This window comes from Orycteropus afer, unplaced genomic scaffold (genome assembly GCF_000298275.1).
Source record: "Orycteropus afer afer isolate SDZICR_OR568_19922 unplaced genomic scaffold, OryAfe1.0 scaffold00397, whole genome shotgun sequence".
NCBI lineage: Eukaryota > Metazoa > Chordata > Mammalia > Tubulidentata > Orycteropodidae > Orycteropus > Orycteropus afer.
In genome coordinates, this window is record NW_006921984.1 from 1,946,237 (window position 1) to 1,964,671 (window position 18,435).

An 18,435-nucleotide genomic window follows, 5' to 3' on the forward strand; every position below is an offset into this window, starting at 1 on the left:
GTGGTGTAATCTCACAAAAGTTACTCAGCCTTTCTGTAACTGTGTCCTCAGTTGAAAATCTGCAGTCATCCTGTTTATTCATAGGGTTATCTGGCAGATTAAATATAATTAATTACCTGAAAAGCACCTAGCAGAATGACTGACACTCTGGTAACTAAATGATAGCGGTTGTGGTCCTTTCTCTTCCTTACAGGCTTCTTCCTTGCTAGTCCACTGAGGAAATTTCACTCATTTTTGCTTTAATACTTCTGCTTAAAAATGTCCTCAAAATGGGAGATTCTTCAGAAAGAATTCTAAAATGACCAAGGCCCTGACAGCTGGATGTGGTCTCAGAAAACTAAGTGAAACATAGATGGCTGCAGGAAAGAAATGCATGTCCATCCGTCACATGGCACCTGGCACACAGTCAATACAACTCTTATGGGCCTATGTACTGGGCTCTGTTCTAGGCACACATTATGTGAAAAACAGAGCAATGAACTGCTTTTATCCAGATGGACATCACTAATGGATTATGTTCTTAAGGCAGGCACCAGTGATTCCAAGGACTTTTCCCCCTTCAACCTTTATTAGATACTTAATTTCCAAGTGCACCACAGCCAAAGGCATAGTCTGTGAGCCGCCTCTTTCGCCCGGCCAGCCAGCCCACTGCTTCAGCTGCTTCACCTTTCTTATGGATGAGAGCTCTGTAAATGATAAGCACCTAAACTAGCCTTTTGACGGTATTATTTTTTTCTATTTTATACTTTTCTAATGTGCTTTCAAGAATTCTAGAATGAACAGACATGGATACAATGCACCTAGATTTAGCAACTGTTATCCATCTTGCCATACTCTCATCCCTCCCTCTCCCTCTATGATTCATCTATCCATCCATTTCACCCACATGTTTTTTGTAGAACTATTTGAGAGTAAATTGTGGATATTTTCACCCCGAAATACTTGAGCTCATTTCACCTAATAAGAATACACACTTACATACCTCTACAGAATTATTAAATTTGTAAAGTTTAACTATTTTTAATGTCCCAATATTCTTTCTTATCATCATTTTCCCCACTAATCCAAATCCAATTTAAGATCACTCCTTGCATTTAGTTTTCAAGTCTTCTTAGTCTGCAACAGTTCCTCACGCTTTGTCTTTTATGATGTTATTTTTGAAGAGTCCAGACCAGTTGTGCAGTCGAATGTGCTCAGTTTAGGTTGTCTGCTTCCTTGTGATTACGTTCTGGTTACACAGCTTTGGCAAGAACACTAGTAAGTGGCACTGTGTCCTTCTCGGAGCATCACCTCAGGAGGCATGGGGTATCGGTCTGTCCCAGTATCGATGATGTTAACATCGATCACCTGGTTAAGGTGGTGTATGCCAGGCTTCTCCACTAGACGGGTGTCCTTTCCACCTATGTAATGGATAAGCTACTGGTAGAGAGACAGTTTGGGACTATGGAAATACCCGGTTCCCCCACAGACCTGCACTCAGTGCTTTCTGCACTGACTGATCATTCCTGTCTGAAGCAATTACTGTAAAGTGACGGCACTTGCTAACTCTTCCATTCTGCCCACATGTATTAGTTGCCATTCTATGGTAAAGGGCAGCTTTTTCTTCTCCTCCTCTTGTTTTGTTTACATGTTTGCATCAGTATGGAGCCATGGATTCAGTCTGTGTTCAGTGTGTTATTACCCATTGCTATCATTTTTCATTTTGATACTTGTACTGCCTCAGATTTGGCCAGTGAGAACTTCTCCATGCTGGCTCCCATGTCCCTTTGAAATGTCCTCACAGTTTTTAAGTGTTCCCTTACTTTCTGGCACAGCTCCTCTTTACACAGCTCTGGAATCAGCCATTTGTCTAAGAAGCCCAAATTCCTCTCAGTGGAGAATGGGATTTAGAAACCACTATCAGTTATGCCTAGGAGTTCTGGTAGCATAGTGCCTAAGGCACTTGACTGCTCACCAGAAGGCTGGCGGTTCAAACCCACCAGCCACTCCTCGGAAGGAAGGTTGGGCAATCCTACTTCCGTAGTGATACTGCCTCAGAAACCCAAGGAGGGGTCGCTATGAGTTGGGGCCGACTCGACGGCAAACAACAACAACAACAACATCAGTTATGCCTTGGCCATCACACACACACACACACACACACACACACACACACACACATACAATTTCTTACAAAGACATGAGTCCACACTTTCATTTCTAATTCTAATTTAAAAACAAAACGAAATGCAGAATTCTTCCTCTCTTCACCCCATCCCGTATCTCTCTCCCTTTTCCCACAAGGAGAACTCTGATTCCCAGCAACATTATTATGTTTACACAGTTGCTCAACATAAAAGAGACACAAAACAAGTTTTAGCATTACTATACTCACACCACTACCAACAAAAAGCCTCCAGATTTCTTTGCTGTTACTGTTTTTAGAGTGCGCCCCACTGAAGGTACATCCTCAAAGGAACTGCACTAACGCAGGCCCATGGTGTGGTTATGTCGCATTTTTGATAAGAAGCTTTCTGTTTCAGGCTACATTCATATTTAGGGTTTTTGTTCCTTTATTAATTTCATTTTCTAAACAGGGAGCTCTGGTAGCATAGTGGCTAAGGCACTTGACTGCTAACCAGAAGGCTGGCGGTTCAAACCCACCAGCCACTTCTCGGAAGGAAGATGGGGCAATCTACTTCCGTAGTGATACTGCCTTGGAAACCCAAGGAGGGGTCGCTATGAGTCGGGTCTGCCTCGACGGCACATAACAACAACAAATCTGTAAAAAATTCATGGTATATTTTAAAAGAGAAGATTCTGCGACAGACTGTAATAAACTAAGGCCACTTTCACGAGATCGAAAGATGCGGGAGGGAATGAGACACTGAGCTCCTACTATGTGCCAGGGGCTTTATGGATGACCACATTTAATTGTCACTCAGCGTAGTTTTCATAAACTCCACTTTCAGATGAGACAACACAGAGAAGTTCAGTCATTTAGAAAGGCCTCACAGTTAGTGAGGGGAGAGGTGGGACGTGGGCTTCCGAGAGCTCGAGAGCTCATTAATTTTCATTAACTGATACTCATGGAGTGGCAATTAAGTTGCAAGGAATGTGCTGAATAAGCCCATGGAAGGCTCCAAAGAACACCTTTTATTTTTATCCCCTCCATTTTACCAATTGAGGAAACTGAAACTAACCCCATCATGAGCTAAACAGTTAAATCACAGTACCTTCCTATTATGGAATATTATGTGTCACTTAATAAGAATGTAATAGATCTAGTGTAATTTCATGGAAACATCTATAAGCTACATCAAGTGGGAAAAAAAAATGTTGCAGAATACATGGTTTTACATTATGTAAAAAATAAAACAAGCACAAACAAAACTATTCATTTTCCTGTGTGAAAATGTGTCTGTATATCTGTTTACGTACTGTGCATGTCTCTCTGTGTGTGTCTGTACTGACAGACTTAGCATACACAGGGGCTTACACCTGAGGGGAGGGGAACAGAGACTGAAGGAAGTTGTTCAAGGACAATCTTAGGTTTTCTATGTATTCAATATTTTGTTTTTTCAAACACACACACACACACACACACACACACAATAAAGGGGGCAGGAGTCTAGGAAATTCACCAACAGTATCCCAGTAACATGACTGTTTAAATGGCAGAGCTAGGACAAAAAGGCTGGACCTCATGCTTTCATTCACTAAGTCATCTATCACTTTATTTCCACCATAAAATGGAATACTGAACTAATTGCTCAGAGTGGTGGAAACTATGAAAGCTCATGGTAGTTTGCAGTTGTGTTGTTAGGTGCCAATGAGTCAATTCCAACTCACAGTGACCCTATATACCATAGAATGAAACACTGTCTGGTCCTGTGCCAGCCTCACAATCCTGGCTGTGCTTAAGCCCACCGCTGCAGCCACTATATCAATACATTTTGTTGAGGGTAACTTTTGCTTTGACCCACTTTATCAAGCATGATGTCCTTTCTGGGACTGGTCCCTTCTGATAAAATATCCAAAGTACGTGAGACAAATTCTCACCATTTTCTCTTCTAAGGAGCATTCTGGCTGTCCTTCTCCCAAGACAGATGTGTTCATTCTTCTGACAAAACTCACTACCATGGAGTCCGACCCAACTAATAGCAACCCCTCCTTGGGTTTCCAAGGTATCACTACGGAAGTAGATCGCCCAACCTTCTTTCTGAGGAGTGGCTGGTGGGTTTGAACCACCAACCTTCTGGTCAGCAGTCAAATGCCTTAGGCACTACACCACTAGAGTTCCTATTCTTCTGACAGTCAATGGTATATTCATATTCTTCACCAACACCATAATTCAAAAGCATCAATTCTTGGTCTTCCTTATTCACTGTCCAGCTTTTGCATGCATATGAGGTAACTGAAAATATGTGGCTTAGGTCAGGCACACCTCAGTCCTCAAAGTGACTTCTTTGCTTTTTAACACTTTGAAGAAGTCTTTTGTAGCACATTTCTTGACTGCCGCCTCTATGGGCACTAGTTGTGGATTCAAGCAAAATGAAATCTCTGACAATTTCAATATTTTTTCCCATTTATCCATGATATTGCTTATCAGTCTGACTGTAAAGATTTTTGTTTGCTTGTTGTTGAGGTGTAATCCATACTGAAGGCTGTTGTTTTTGATCTTCATCAGTAAATGCTTCCAAGTCCTCTTTGCTTTCAGCAAGCAAGGTTGTGTCATCTGCTGTTGCAAGTTATTAATGAGTCTTGCTCCAAACCTGATGCCACATTCTTCTTCATATAGTCCAGCTTGTCTTTGCTCAGTATATAGATTGAACGAGTATGGTGAAAAATACAATCCTGGCACACACCTATCTACACAGTATCCCCTTGTTCTATTCAAACAACGGCCTCTAAATCTATTTATAGTTTCCACATAAGCACAATTAAGTGTTCTAGAATTCCCATTCTTTGCAATGTTATCTATAATTTGTTATGACCCACACAGTTAAATGCCTTTGCATAGTGAATAAAACACATGTAAACATCTTGGCTTTGAGCCAAGATCCATTTGACATCAGCAATGATATCCCTCATTCCAAATCCTCTTCTGAATCCAGCTTGAATTTCTGGCAGTTCCCAGTGGATGTACTACTACAACTGTTTTTGAATCACCTTCAGCAAAATTTTAATTGGTGTGATACTAATGATATTGTTCAATCACTTCCACATTCTGTTGGACATCTTCCTTCGGAATGGGAACAAATGTGGATCTCTTCCAGTTGGTTGCCCAGGTAGCCATCTTCCAAATTTCTTGGCATAGACGAGTGAGCACTTCCATCATTGCATCCATTTATTGAAACATCTCAATCTGTATTCCATCAGTTCCCAGAGTCTTGCTTTTCAACAATGCTTTCAGTGCAGCTTGGATCTCTTCCTTTAATATCATCAGTTCTTGATCATATAGTACCTCCTGAAATGGCTGAAGATTGACCAATTCTTTTTGATATAGTGACTCTGTGTATTCCTTCCATCTGCTTTTGATGCTTCCTGCATCGTTCAACATTTTGCCTATTGAATCCTTCAATATTGCAACTTGAAGCTTACATTTTTTTATCAGTTCTTTCAGCTTAGAAATGCTGAGCATGCTCTTCCCTTTTGGTGTTCTAACTCCGGATCTTAGCACATTTCATTATAATACTTTACTTTGTCTTTCTGAGCCACCCTTTGAAATCCTCTGTTCTGCTCTTTTATTTCATCATTTTTTTCATTTGTTTTACTTACTCTACATTTGACATCCATTTTTTTTTTCTCCTTCCTGTCTTTTTAATGACTTTTTGCTTTCTTCATCTATGATGCCTTTGATGTTATCCCATAAGTCTTCGGTCATTAGTGTTCTATGTGTTAAATCTGTTCTTGAGCTGTTCTCTGCATTCAGAAGAGAAATACTCAAGGTTGTACTCTGGCTTTTATGGACTTGTTTTTACTTTCTTCAGCTTCAACTTAAACTTGCATATGAGCAACTGATGGTCTGTTCCATCGTCGGCCTTCTTCTGATAGGTGAAATTGAGCTTTTCCACCGTCTCCTTCCACAGATGTAGTCAATCTGATTCCTGTATAGTCCATCTGACAAAGTGTAGGTGTACAGTCACCAATTATATTGTTTTAACAAAGTACTTCCAATGTATAGGTCACTGGCCTTGCAAAATTCTATCATATGATCTCTGGTGTCATTCCTGTCAACAAGACATATTTTCCAACTACTGATCTTTCTTTCTGTCTCCAACTTCTGCATTCCAATCACCAGTAATTATCAATGAATCTTGATTACATGTGTGATCAATTTCAGACTGCAGAAGTTGGTAAAAATCTTCAATTTCTTCATCTTTGGCATTAGTGGTTATAGCACAAAGTTGAGTAATAGTCCTATTAACTGGTCTTCCTTGTACATATATGGATACATATTTGGATACTTTGACAGCACTGTACATCAGGATAAATATTAACATATCTTTTTACAATGACTGTGACACCATTCCTCTTCAATTTGTCATTGTCAGCATGGTATACTGTATGATTTTGTGATCTGAAATGACCAACACCAGTCCATTTCAGCTCACTAATGCCTAGGATGATTGATGTTTGTGTGTTCCACTTCACTTTTGATGACTTCCAATTTCCTCGACTCATACTTCATATATTATTTGTTTCGATTATTAGCAGATGTCTATAGATGTTCCTTCTCATTTTGAGTCATGTTGCATCAGCAAATGAAGGTTCTGAAAGCTCTACTTCATCTACGTCATTAAGGTTGGATCTACTTTGAGAAGGCAGCTCTTCCCCAGTCATATCTGAGTATCTTCCAAACTGATGGGCTCATCTTCTGTCATTCCGTTAGACAATGTTCCACTACTCATAAAGTTGTCACCAACTCACTGCCTTTGGGTCATTTTCCGACTCCTAGCAACCCCTTCTTGGGTTTCTGAGGTGATCTCTCTATGGAAACAGATTGCTCATCTTTCCTTCCAAGGAGTGGCTGGTAGGTTTGAACTGCTAGCCTTCTGGTTAGCAGCCAAATGCCTTAGGCACTATGCCACCAGAGCTCCAAAAAGTTGTCACTAGCCAATTTTTTCAGAAGTAGATGACCAGGTTCTCTTTTCCATTTTGTCTTAGTCAGGAAGCTCTAGTGAAACTTGTCCACCGTGGGTGATCTTTCTGGTGTTGGAAATACTGGTGGTATAGCTTTCAGCATCATAGCAACACAGCAAGCCATCACAGTACAACAACCTGATAGATAAGTGGTATACAGTGCAGTGGTTTAGAGAATTAACTCTGAAACCACACTGCTAGGTCTGAATCCTCATTTTGCCACTCACTAGCTCTATTCCTGGCAGGTTACTACAGCCTCTCTGTGCTCAGTGTCCTCATATATAAAAGGGGATGATAATAAAACATACGATAATGCCAGCTGCTTGTAAATCACTTTTCAACTTTCTGATTCTTTAGAGTATTACATATAATATCAATAGATACTTTATTATTTCTCACTAAGATGTTAATATGGACCAGGCATTTTGTTCTGCTGTACATAAGGTCACACTGAGTTGAAAGTGATTCTACAGCACCTAATAACAACAAAGCGATTAATATAAGGAGCCCTGGTGGTACAACAGTTAAGAGCTCAGCTGGTAACCAAAAGTTTAGTTGTTCGAACCCACCCAGCAGCTCCATGAGAGAAAAGACCCGGTGATGTGCTCCCATAAAGATTATAGCCTAGAAAGGCCTGTGAAGCAGTTCTACTCCATCACATTCATTGCCATGAGTCAGAAACAGACTCGACAGCACCCAAAATCAACAATAAGAGGTCAAAGCAGATTACATTAATTTGGAAGGAGTCAATCAGATAGTCTGGTTGAGGTTAAAGAATGAAATCATTCAATTCACCTATATAATGAAAGGCATGAGAAACAATCCATTTCATTTCAATTCAAGTGGGGTGATGGTCAGAGAATCTGACAGAAAGTGGATGAGAAGAATCAAGAGTTCTAAATAGGTATGAAACCTTATGAAAAGGTGTTGTTTATAAATAATGTATGCAACTTCTCCTGATTATTAATATTGGCAGACAGCCTGCATTTACTCTTCATGCAAATTCACCATGTCAGAAAGATGACTACATTCTCAAAGGAGGTAATGATAATAACAGTACCCTGACCAGTTGTTGTTGTTGTTGTTATGTGCCGTCGAGTCGGCCCCGACTCATAGCGACCCCTCCTTGGGTTTCCGAGGCAGTTATCACTACGGAAGTAGGATTGCCCAACCTTCCTTCCGAGGAGTGGCTGGTGGGTTTGAACTGCCAGCCGTCTGGTTAGCAGGCAAGTGTCTTAGCCACTATGCTACCAGAGCTCCCTGACCAGAGCTTCTGCTAAGTGTTTTCCATAATTATTTCATTAATTCTCAACATTTTCAGGTAAGCACTCTCATTATCTCCATTTTATAAACGAAGACATTGATGATTAGAAAGGTTATAACTTGCTCGAGGTCACTTTTAAAATGGGCAAGTGGCAGAGCTGGTGACTGAATCTAGGTTCTTACTTAATCACTACACTAGATTCTAACCTCTTAACTACTAAGCTATATTGCCTCCCTCTGACGAAGTAGGAAAACTTCCCCACAGTATTTTTTTCCTTTTGGTGTTTGTCTCTATTGGGTGTGGGGGGCTTGTTTAGAATCCAAGTAAAACAAAGTTATTCACAAACTATATTAGCTGGCAGTGAATAGGGCAGAGTGGGAGGAAAGCAGTTAGTTAAAGGTGAAATATCTGCTGATACCACCTTAACATATTTAAATTACTGCCAAGAAATTCTTGTTCTAAGAGCTGAAAATAAGTCAGCCAGAGACATGTTAGTGCTGCCCACCAATAAAATAAAAATAATGCCTTTGGGCTGTGGTATCCATACATCACAAGACATAACATTCATTCAAACTGAATCCATACATGGTAGGCTCTCATTTCACGTGTCAATAAATCTTTGTTCCAAATGACAGAATTCAGAAGGACATGAACTTTCTAAAGGAATGCTTACCCCTAGATTCTCCATCATCACGGAACTGAGCTGTAGTAGCCTGCAGGAATTTTTCAAGCCTTGAGTGTATAAAATCAAAAAACCAAATTCACTGCCGTCGAGTTGGCCCCGACTCATAGCGACCCCCCCTTGGGATTCCTAGGCGGTATCACTATGGAAGTAGATTGCCCAATCTTCCTTCCGAGGGGTGGCTCGTGGGTTTGAACCTCCAGCCTTCTGGTTAGTAGTCAAATGCACAGAGTACTGGTAAACCATTATCAGAGTTCTTGGGAGAACCTATTGGAGGCACGCTTTATGGCAGTCAGCTCAGTTTTGTCCCGTGTAATCCTACATATTCTGAAGTTAGAAACTCAGGACTGAGGTCACCTGATTGGTAGAGAAGCCCCATTTACTCACGATGGAAAAAGGAAGGGAAAGACTCCAAGGAATATTGCTATTCTTCCCATTCCCGTGACAATTTCATTTTTCCCATGAAAAGCACCAGAATTATACGATTTTTTTCCCCTTTGAAGTATAGCTACTTTTAAGAGACAAGAAGGACAAATAATAAAGAAATTAAACTAATATCCCAAGGTGTTTTTTATTCCTAAGTCAAACAGTAATATCTGTATTACATATCCTGGAATATTTCAATACAATTGCTCAAATTCTAAGGCAAATAATACCACTGTATCAGTGGGGTTAATATGAATTCCCGTGTGTTATTTTATAATGGCAAAGGAAAGCTGGAAATCCCCAGAGCTCAAAAGATCTTGCCAAAAACTGAAGCTATCAATAATGAGTTACTCTAACTTAAAGAGCCTTGAAAACTGACCTGACGGAAACTCTGGGTCTGGGAGCTCTTGTACAGACTCCCTAATTTACTGTAGTGCAGCATAACTCCATTCAGAGCCCAATGATGTTGTTGTTGTTGTTGTGTACCGTCGAGTCACACCTGACTCATAGTGACCCCTCCTGGGTTTCCGAGGCAGTATCACTACGGAAGTAGGATTGCCCAACCTTCCTTCCGAGGAGTGGCTGGTGGGTTTGAACCGCCAGCCTTCTGGTTAGCAGTCAAGTGCCTTAGCCACTATGCTACCAGAGCTCCCATGATACTAAGTGAGATTACTACCAAATGAAGACTGATGATGCCCTTACCAGGTATGTTTGAGAAACACTTGAGTGTCAACTGGAATATACTCTGGACAATTAAGACACCAACATACAAAAACTTTCATTTTTAGGAAAGGGAGATCATTCTTTTTTTCTGCTCTTAAAACAGCTATTCTATTGCCTACTCCATCACCATTTTCTTGACACCACTCACTTTCAAAAAGAATAAGTTGACAGGAAAAAGCATTAAACCAACAAGTGTCATCTCACAGTGGTCTATCAGAAGCAGAACTTGCATTCCAAAGCAATGCCACAGACATTTAATTAATTTTGATCATGCTTCTACTGCTGTTTGCATAACAACACACCAACTGACATAATAGGAACTGCAAGCAAATCTATAAACTGGTGACTGATGCTTGGAAAAGAACTCTGCAGCAGGTTATCAGAATTACTTTAAACCTCTCCATTTGTTCGGTGGGTGAACATCTCATGTGATGTTTCATTTAGAGGAAACCAAAATCCAACCTCCCAAATGGCAGGCTATCTGTCTAGGTGAACACACTGGAATACTTACCTAGAGCTGTAAAGTCTGAACCAGATTTGAACAGAGCTGAAGCGAGGAGCTGGAACTGTAAAAGAAAAAAGGAGAAGCACATTAGCTCACTAAGCACACTGGAGACAAATGTCTTGCGTGACTGTGACCCTCTACTGGCCACTGTGCCTACACATGTGTTGCACAGTCTATTCACCAAACAGTGGCAAGAACCACCACACATTTAGACTTAAGAATCTGCTGACCTTTCTCCTGGACCACTCTAATCATTTCCCAAAATACTGGACTAAATCTTGGAATTAATTTATTTAAAAACTTAATCAAAGCATGTATTTATTAAGAAACAACAGGGCACCTGAAAAATAAGAAGGCAGTTACTCCTTTGGGAGTCTTTCGCATATGCACAGTGCCCTAGGCTCAGTTACTGAATTTTTATTGCAGATGCATTCTGTCTTCAAACAACTACATGCCCCTGTAAAACTTGACATGTCTCTGTGTAGATTACACTGAGAAAAAGCAAGGTTATTATGCAGAAGCCATTCCTAAATCACACCTTAAAAATTATGATTCCTTACCCTGTATTATATTGTGAAAACTCAAAGGTCTTTTGAATATAGAAATATGTTATAAATGCTGATTAGATTCCCAGGCTAGCTAATCAGTTTAAAATAGAGTAAAGAAAAGTTAGTTAAAAAACAGAATAAAATTAGTTTAAAACAAAGTAAGACAAAATTATTGCAACATTGGTAGTTTAACAAATCGCTAAACATAAACATTTAGGAGAACGATTCATATGCATCTTGAAGGCTGAAAGAATAAGAGTGAATGAAAGCACACACCCAGTGCATCTTACTGGAGTCCTTGGCACTCTCCAAGGCCCGAGAGGCAGTACACGGATGGCTCAGGATGCATTTCATGACTATGCTGCAGCTTTTATTTCAAGTATTAAACATACCACCATTTGTAAGCCCCCATTAACAGTCCTCGGATGGTCAGAAACTGAACAAGTATTCTTGAATTATCTAAGCAAAGAGTTAGGGAAAAAAGAAGTAATGGGAAGTGTCAAAAATAGATGAAAGTTCTTTGCATATTTGGGGTATCAGTCCTTTGTCAGATAAGTCTACTGTAAATGTTGCTTAGTGTGTGGCTTGTATATTTATTTTTTAAAATGTTTTTAAAGGAGCAGAAATTGTAATTCTGTTCAAGTCCAGTTTATCAAGTTTTTTCTTTCTTTTATGATTAGAGTCTTCTGTGTCCTGTCCGTGAAATCTTTGACTATCCCAGTGTTGTGAAGGTATTTTCATATGCTGTCTTGTTGAACCTTTACTGTGCTGGGTTTTATATTCAGATCCATGATCCATCTTGAGTTTTGTGTAGAGACTGAGATAGCAGTTGAGATATCCAGTTATCCAGCTCCATTTGTCACAAAGACTTTCCCGTCTCCTTTGACTTGGCAACCTGATAAAAAACATCAATTGACCACACTTATGTAGGTCTATTTCTGGACTCTTCTGTTCTATTTATCTACTTGTGTATCTTTAAACTACTACTACAATGTCTTGATTACTGTGGCTTTATATAATCTTGTAATCAGGTAGTGTTCTTTTTCAAAATTGTTTTAATCTAGATCCTTTGCATTTCCAAATAAATTTTAGAATCAGTTTGTCTATTTCCTAAAAAGCAAGCAAGCAAACAAAATGTGCTATACTGCTGATACGGACTGCCCTAAAGACCCACTTGGGGCAAACAGGAACCGTACCAATTTTCAGTCTTCCATTTCACAAAGGCTGCATCTCTCCATTTATTCAGGTCTTCAGTTTTCTTTATGTACTTTCAACATTTTATTGTGATTTGGGTGAAAGTCTGCAGAGCAAATTGCTTTCCTATTCAATGATTTATACACGTTTTGTTTCGTAACATTAGTTGCAATCCCCTCAATGTAAAAGCACTCTTCCCCACTTCTTCCCTGGGTTTTCTGTTCCTATTTGCTCAGCTTTCCTGCCCCTTCCTTCCTTTTCAACTTTGTTTTTGGGCAAATGCTGCCCTTTTGGTCTCCTGCGGTTGATTGTTCTGAGAAGCATGTTGTTCCTCACAGGTATTATGCTTCACTTTATAGGTGAGCCCCAGGAGTGGGTTCAGTTCCAAGTTTCAAAGGTGTTTAAGGGTCATAGCCTTGGGGGTTCTACCAGTTTCTATCAGACCAGTAACTCTGGTCTTCATTATGATTTTGAATTGTGTTCTCCATTTTCCTCTCACTCTGTCTAAGGCCTTCTAATGTGATCCTGATCAGAACAGTTGGCAGTGGTAGCTGGGTAGTTCTGGTCTCCGGCTAGCGGAGGAGTGGTTTGTGTGGTCCATTAGTCAGTCCTTTGGATTGTATGCTTGAGTCTCTGCTTTTCCTCACTCGTTTGCTCCAGATGGGGAGACCAATAGCTGTATCTTAGATGGTTGCTTGCAAGCTTTTAAGACCTTAGTCACTACTCACTAAAGTAGGATACATAACATTGTCTTTATGGCCTATGTTATGCCAACTGACCTGTATGTCCCCTGAGACTATGGTCCTAAGCCCTCAAGCACAGTGATTCAGTCCCTCAAGATATTTGGTTATAGCTAAGAAATCTGCATAACTATGCCTCTCATGTGCTCTACTATCCCAAAACCCACAAACTCACTGGCATAGAGTAGATTCCGACTCATAGTGACCCCACTGGTTTCCAAGGCAGTAAATCTTTACAGAAGTAGATTGCCCAATCTTCCCTTTGCAGAGTGGCTAGTGGGTTTGAATCACCAATCTTCTGGTTAGCAGTCAAATGCCTTAGGCACTGCACCCCCAGAGCTCCAACGCTCTACTATATTTGTATTTGCAGCACATACAAATACGTATGCAGAAGTACCCTTTGCTAAACCTATATGTGCTGGTGGGTGTACTCTCATACGCTATCCCACATCTACCTATGTATCCACTCGTGAATTACTGTTTTTTATTACTGTCATTGCAGGACTGTGCACAGAATAGTATTGACCATGTTGCCTTTTACTCTTACATACCTCCCATCCCCTTCCTGTGCCTTGGTCATGCTGTGCTGACCTCCCCCCTATTGGGTGTTGCCCGTCCCTTCATCCAAGTTAGTATGTGTCTACCTACTATCTAGTTAGTGATTTTCCTCCCTCCCTCTCTCCTCCCTGGTAACCATCAAAGAATGTTTCTTTCTGTGCACAAGCTTTTTCTTGACTTTTTATAATAGCGGTCTCCTACAATATTTGTCCTTTTGTGATTGACTTATTTCACTCACCATAATGGTCCTCTAGGTTCATCCATGTTGTGAGATGTTTGAAGATTCATTACTCTTTAACTTAACAAGGCAGAGTATGCCAAGGTAGGTATGTACCATACTTTGTTCATTCATTTACCTGCTGATGGGCATTGTGGTTGATTCCATCTTTTTGCTATTGTATTCTTTAAGTTTTTAAAATAGACTTACTACATTGTTTTGCTAATATTAAAAGTTATGTTCTTGATATCCATTTTACAATTGTTCATTGCTAGAATAAAAAAAATTTTTTTGCTATTGATTTTGTATCCTGCAACCTTGCTAAATTCACTTCTTCCAGCAGACTCTTTGGAGACTGAGATTTTCTATGTACACAATCATGTCTCACTGCTTATACTTCTGATCTTCTTTGACCCTTTTACCTCTTGATTTGTCCCCAGTACTTATCTAAGTTTACTGTGCTATATAACTGGTTTCTTTAAGGCTTATTGTGTCTTGTCTCTGCACCCGCTCTTGGCCACTAGGCTGTCAGACCTCCTGGGCAGGGACCTTTGCGTTCTCTCCTCAATCCCATGAGCCTGGAAGAACAACAGGCAGCTTATAGGGACTTGACATGTATTTGCTAAATGAATGGCACCAGTATTCTGAAAGCTCAGCAGTACAATTCATACAAAACGTGCTGTACTGGCTGACAGCTATGTTCTTCGTCCCTTCTCTATTACAGAATCTTCTCTGAAAATGATAGAATTCATTTAGGCATCCTGTCCTGGGACTTTTCTAGAACACAAAAAAAGTCCTTTTACAGGTTTATTAGGAACTCATTATTAACTCAGAACCCACGTTCTAGACACTGGAGGAGAGTGAAGAACCTCTATTCGTTATACAGCTGGGAGTCGGTCATTTTCCTGATGACGATCATGATAACCACCACCAAAAAAAGAAAAATCTAAAACCTACTTACCGTCACTAATGGAATAATTTAGAATAATGAAAATCTAGAAAGAAAGCTTTGTTCTGAACATACTGAACAAAAACAAGCTAATTTTGGATATGACAAACATTAACGTCTTCCTGGATAACTGGAATGATCTCCTATAATAAAAAAGGAGATCCATATGTCTCCCTGACAACTGTAAGCCTGTACGTGTATATACTTGAACTGTCACCAGGGGATTTTAAAAGCAGAGTATTAAAAGTTTAGAAAGTTAAAATTAAGTCTTTCCACATTTTTAAACAAATTATTAACTTTGCAGACCAGTAATTCTGTGTCTGGAGTGTTTCTGGCTTTCTGTTATATAAGAGCACACAGAAGCAAAGCTTAGGAAGGGTGTTGTTTGGAAAAATTTTCTGAGGGGATTCTGATACTGACAGACACAGAAAACACTACTTTTACTAACTTGTACGACGGCTAAACAATTACTGTTAGGTTAAGCTTTTAAGAACTAGAATGGAAGTCTGTGGTGCAATTCTAAATTGTTACTACTCAAGAAAGAAGGAGAACAGAAACCCGCTACCAAAATGTTTAAAATGGCTCTGATTAAATTTGATGTAACCCCTGTCCTGTTTTTTCCCCTTAGCCTAGCTTTAGAGAACAAACTGTCTGTTTTCTTTGGCCTATTTGCAACTCTCACAGCTGAAATTATTTACTTTGCAGTATTTTGTTTTGTTTTGGTTTTAAAAAACAAGGAGAAAAACATTTTTTTCAGGACTATAGTCATTTTATATAGAATATGAAAAAACACAAGGAAATCTATCTGTAACTCTCAAATATGTGGTCTGACAAACATCACTGGAGTCTTCAAAATAATGTACCGTTATAAACTGTACAGGTAAAGTTAACACATTCTGCTACTTGGTAAAGCTGTAATTTCCCGTTTTAAATAGTAAGTATCATGAATAGACTGAAGACTCAAGGAAAGACAACTGTCCCTTGTTAAGGGTGCTCGAACACACGGTCTGCGGCTCTCCATCCAGTGATGGGTTGTAAACAACAGTGACTGAGAGAAAGGGAGCTGTATGTGTTACAGCAACCATGGAAGAGTATCTCCTTATCATGGTGCCAAGGACACGATGGCCCTATTGCTTCAAAGTACAATAACCTGCTGCCTGGAAGAAATTCAACATTACATCTGAAACCGCAATGCTAAACAGGAAAAAAGCACACTTTGATGTTGCTGCTGCAAAGTCAAAGTTATGCAACAACTAACAGGGAAATGGCTGTAGGGGCGGAACCTGCCATAACCAGTACCAATCCCATGCATGGAAGGCAAAATGGACTGCGATTCACATGTGGCAAGAGGAGCTATGAACAAGGATGACTAGCAACAGGAAAACGTGACAAAAGGAATCTCAGAAGCTAGTGGTCACAGAGCTGTAAAACCATGAAACTCACTGCAGGCATATTCTCACATTTTGGATTGCAAAAATGCTCTTACGAATACGAAATCTTTAGAAATAGTCGCTTCTATCCCACATTACATAACAGAAAACTGAAAGGACTGATCTGCTAATGGCTTCTCAAGTTGAAAACTCCTGAAAAATGGATGAGCAGTCATCCAGAGTCAAGCTGTCCTACAACAAGCACATAACTAAACATTCAGGGACGGAAGACTTCTCTCCATTTTCTCCCTACAAAAATGGAGAGTTTCTTCTTTTCTCTTGAAAATATTCTGGAGTATCAATAGAAAAGTTTGTATTAGACTATTACATAATCCTTAACTAAGTAAAAGAAACATGGGACTGTGGAAGAAGTAAAAATTCTATTTCCTTCTCATTACATAAAACCAATGCCTAAGTTAAAACTTTATACCTAAGAATCTTTTCTGAATGCATCCAGGGTTTTTGTGTGACTTGAATTTCAGATTATCATATCAAAACCTGTCTGTTCAATTTTTATTTCATTTGCTCTGTGGCATTTTTAAGATTATTAGTTAAACACCCACAAACAAAATCAGCAAATGCAAAATGGGAAACCGTTAAAAATAAAGAGAGCTCAATTTCTAAACTTTACCTCTTTTGTCTCTTCAGGGTCTGAGTGATCCACAGTGATATAAAGATCATTCTGTAAATATTTCAGAGCACTAAGGGGGTCCATCTGAGCCTTTTCTTCAAACCTGGAAAATGCAGAAAAGAACTGTAACTGTTTAGAATTATGAATAAACATGAGGAATGTCTTCAGACCTGAAGTGGAGCACACCGGAAGGCATTATTCAGGATACCTAAGCCACCTGTGTTTGGGGATCCAGAAGTAAGGTAACTGGCATGTGCAGGTAGAGTCTCTGGAGCTGTAACAGTAACGCCAGATGGCCAGGGGTGCCAGAGACGGGGAAAGAGCACTCTCTACCCTGAGACATACAGGTTCACCCTTCAAACTACAAGCTAGGATTAATCACTTGTACAAACGTAGTGAATATGCTAAATATGTTACATAACAGAACTGCAAAGAGCCACCAGTGACTATTACCAAGATTTTCATTAAAAACAGAGATATACAGGCATAGCTTGTTTTACTGTATTTTGCTTTATCATGCTTCACAGATACTACATTTCCTTTTTTTTAAACATAAATTGAAGGTTAGTGACAACCTTGTGTCAAGCAAGTCTATCAGTGCCATTTTTCCAATAGCACATGCTCACGTGGTGTCTCTGTGTCACATTTTGGTCATTCTCATAACATAGCAAACATTTTCATAGTGCTATTGCATACTTCACAGACTACAGTATAGCATAAACATAACGCATACACACTGGGCAACCAAAAAAATCAGTGTGACTTGCCTGATTGTAATATATGCTTTATTGCAGTGGTTGGAATCAAACTCGCAATACTTCTGAGATATGCCTGTAATACAAATAGACCAAAAACCAAACCCACTGCCATCAAGTTGATTCTGACTCCTAGCAACCCTTTAGGACAGACTGAATGCTCCATAGGTTTTCCAAAACTATAAATCTTTGTGGAAGCAGACTGACATCTTTCTCCCACAGAGCAGCTAGTGAGTTTGAACTGCTAACCTCTTAGTTAACACTCCAATGCTTTAATCACGATGCCATCAGAGCTCCTTTGTAATACAAATACTTTGTTAGATTTATAGAGTATATTTTTCAGTGCAGGTGTTTAACAGAGTCTTTAGAGATCCAAATGGGTATAGTCTCATCAGATCTTTTTAATGAGACTATTTCTATGTCTCAGTCAGTAATAACAATAACAAAAAGCAATTGCAGCAGTCACTCATCCAGTACTTCCAACATACCAAACACTGTACCAAGTCTGTTATTCTCATAAAAACTCTGACAAGAGGTTTTATCACTTTTTTTTTTTTTTTAAACAATGAGAAACTGAGGTTCTGAGAGTTAATATACCTAAGATAAGAGCTGGTAAGTGGCAGAACCAGAATCAAACCCAGGTCTACCAGACTGCAAAACTGAAAAGGAAGTAAAGACTTCTTAAATT

At 39.6% G+C, this 18,435-nt stretch overlaps 1 protein-coding gene across 1 annotated transcript in view; it reads right to left on the reverse strand.

The window, feature by feature from the left end:
• MKLN1 (muskelin 1) overlaps nucleotides 1-18,435 on the reverse strand; it is a 224,197-nt gene that overhangs the window by 282 nt on the left and 205,480 nt on the right. The window contains exons 16-17 of the mRNA XM_007953479.2: nucleotides 16,993-17,095; nucleotides 10,732-10,786 (exon numbers count right to left, since the gene is read on the reverse strand). Of these exons, the coding sequence (XP_007951670.1) occupies nucleotides 10,732-10,786; nucleotides 16,993-17,095 (158 nt within the window). The remainder of the gene's footprint in view (nucleotides 1-10,731; nucleotides 10,787-16,992; nucleotides 17,096-18,435) is intronic.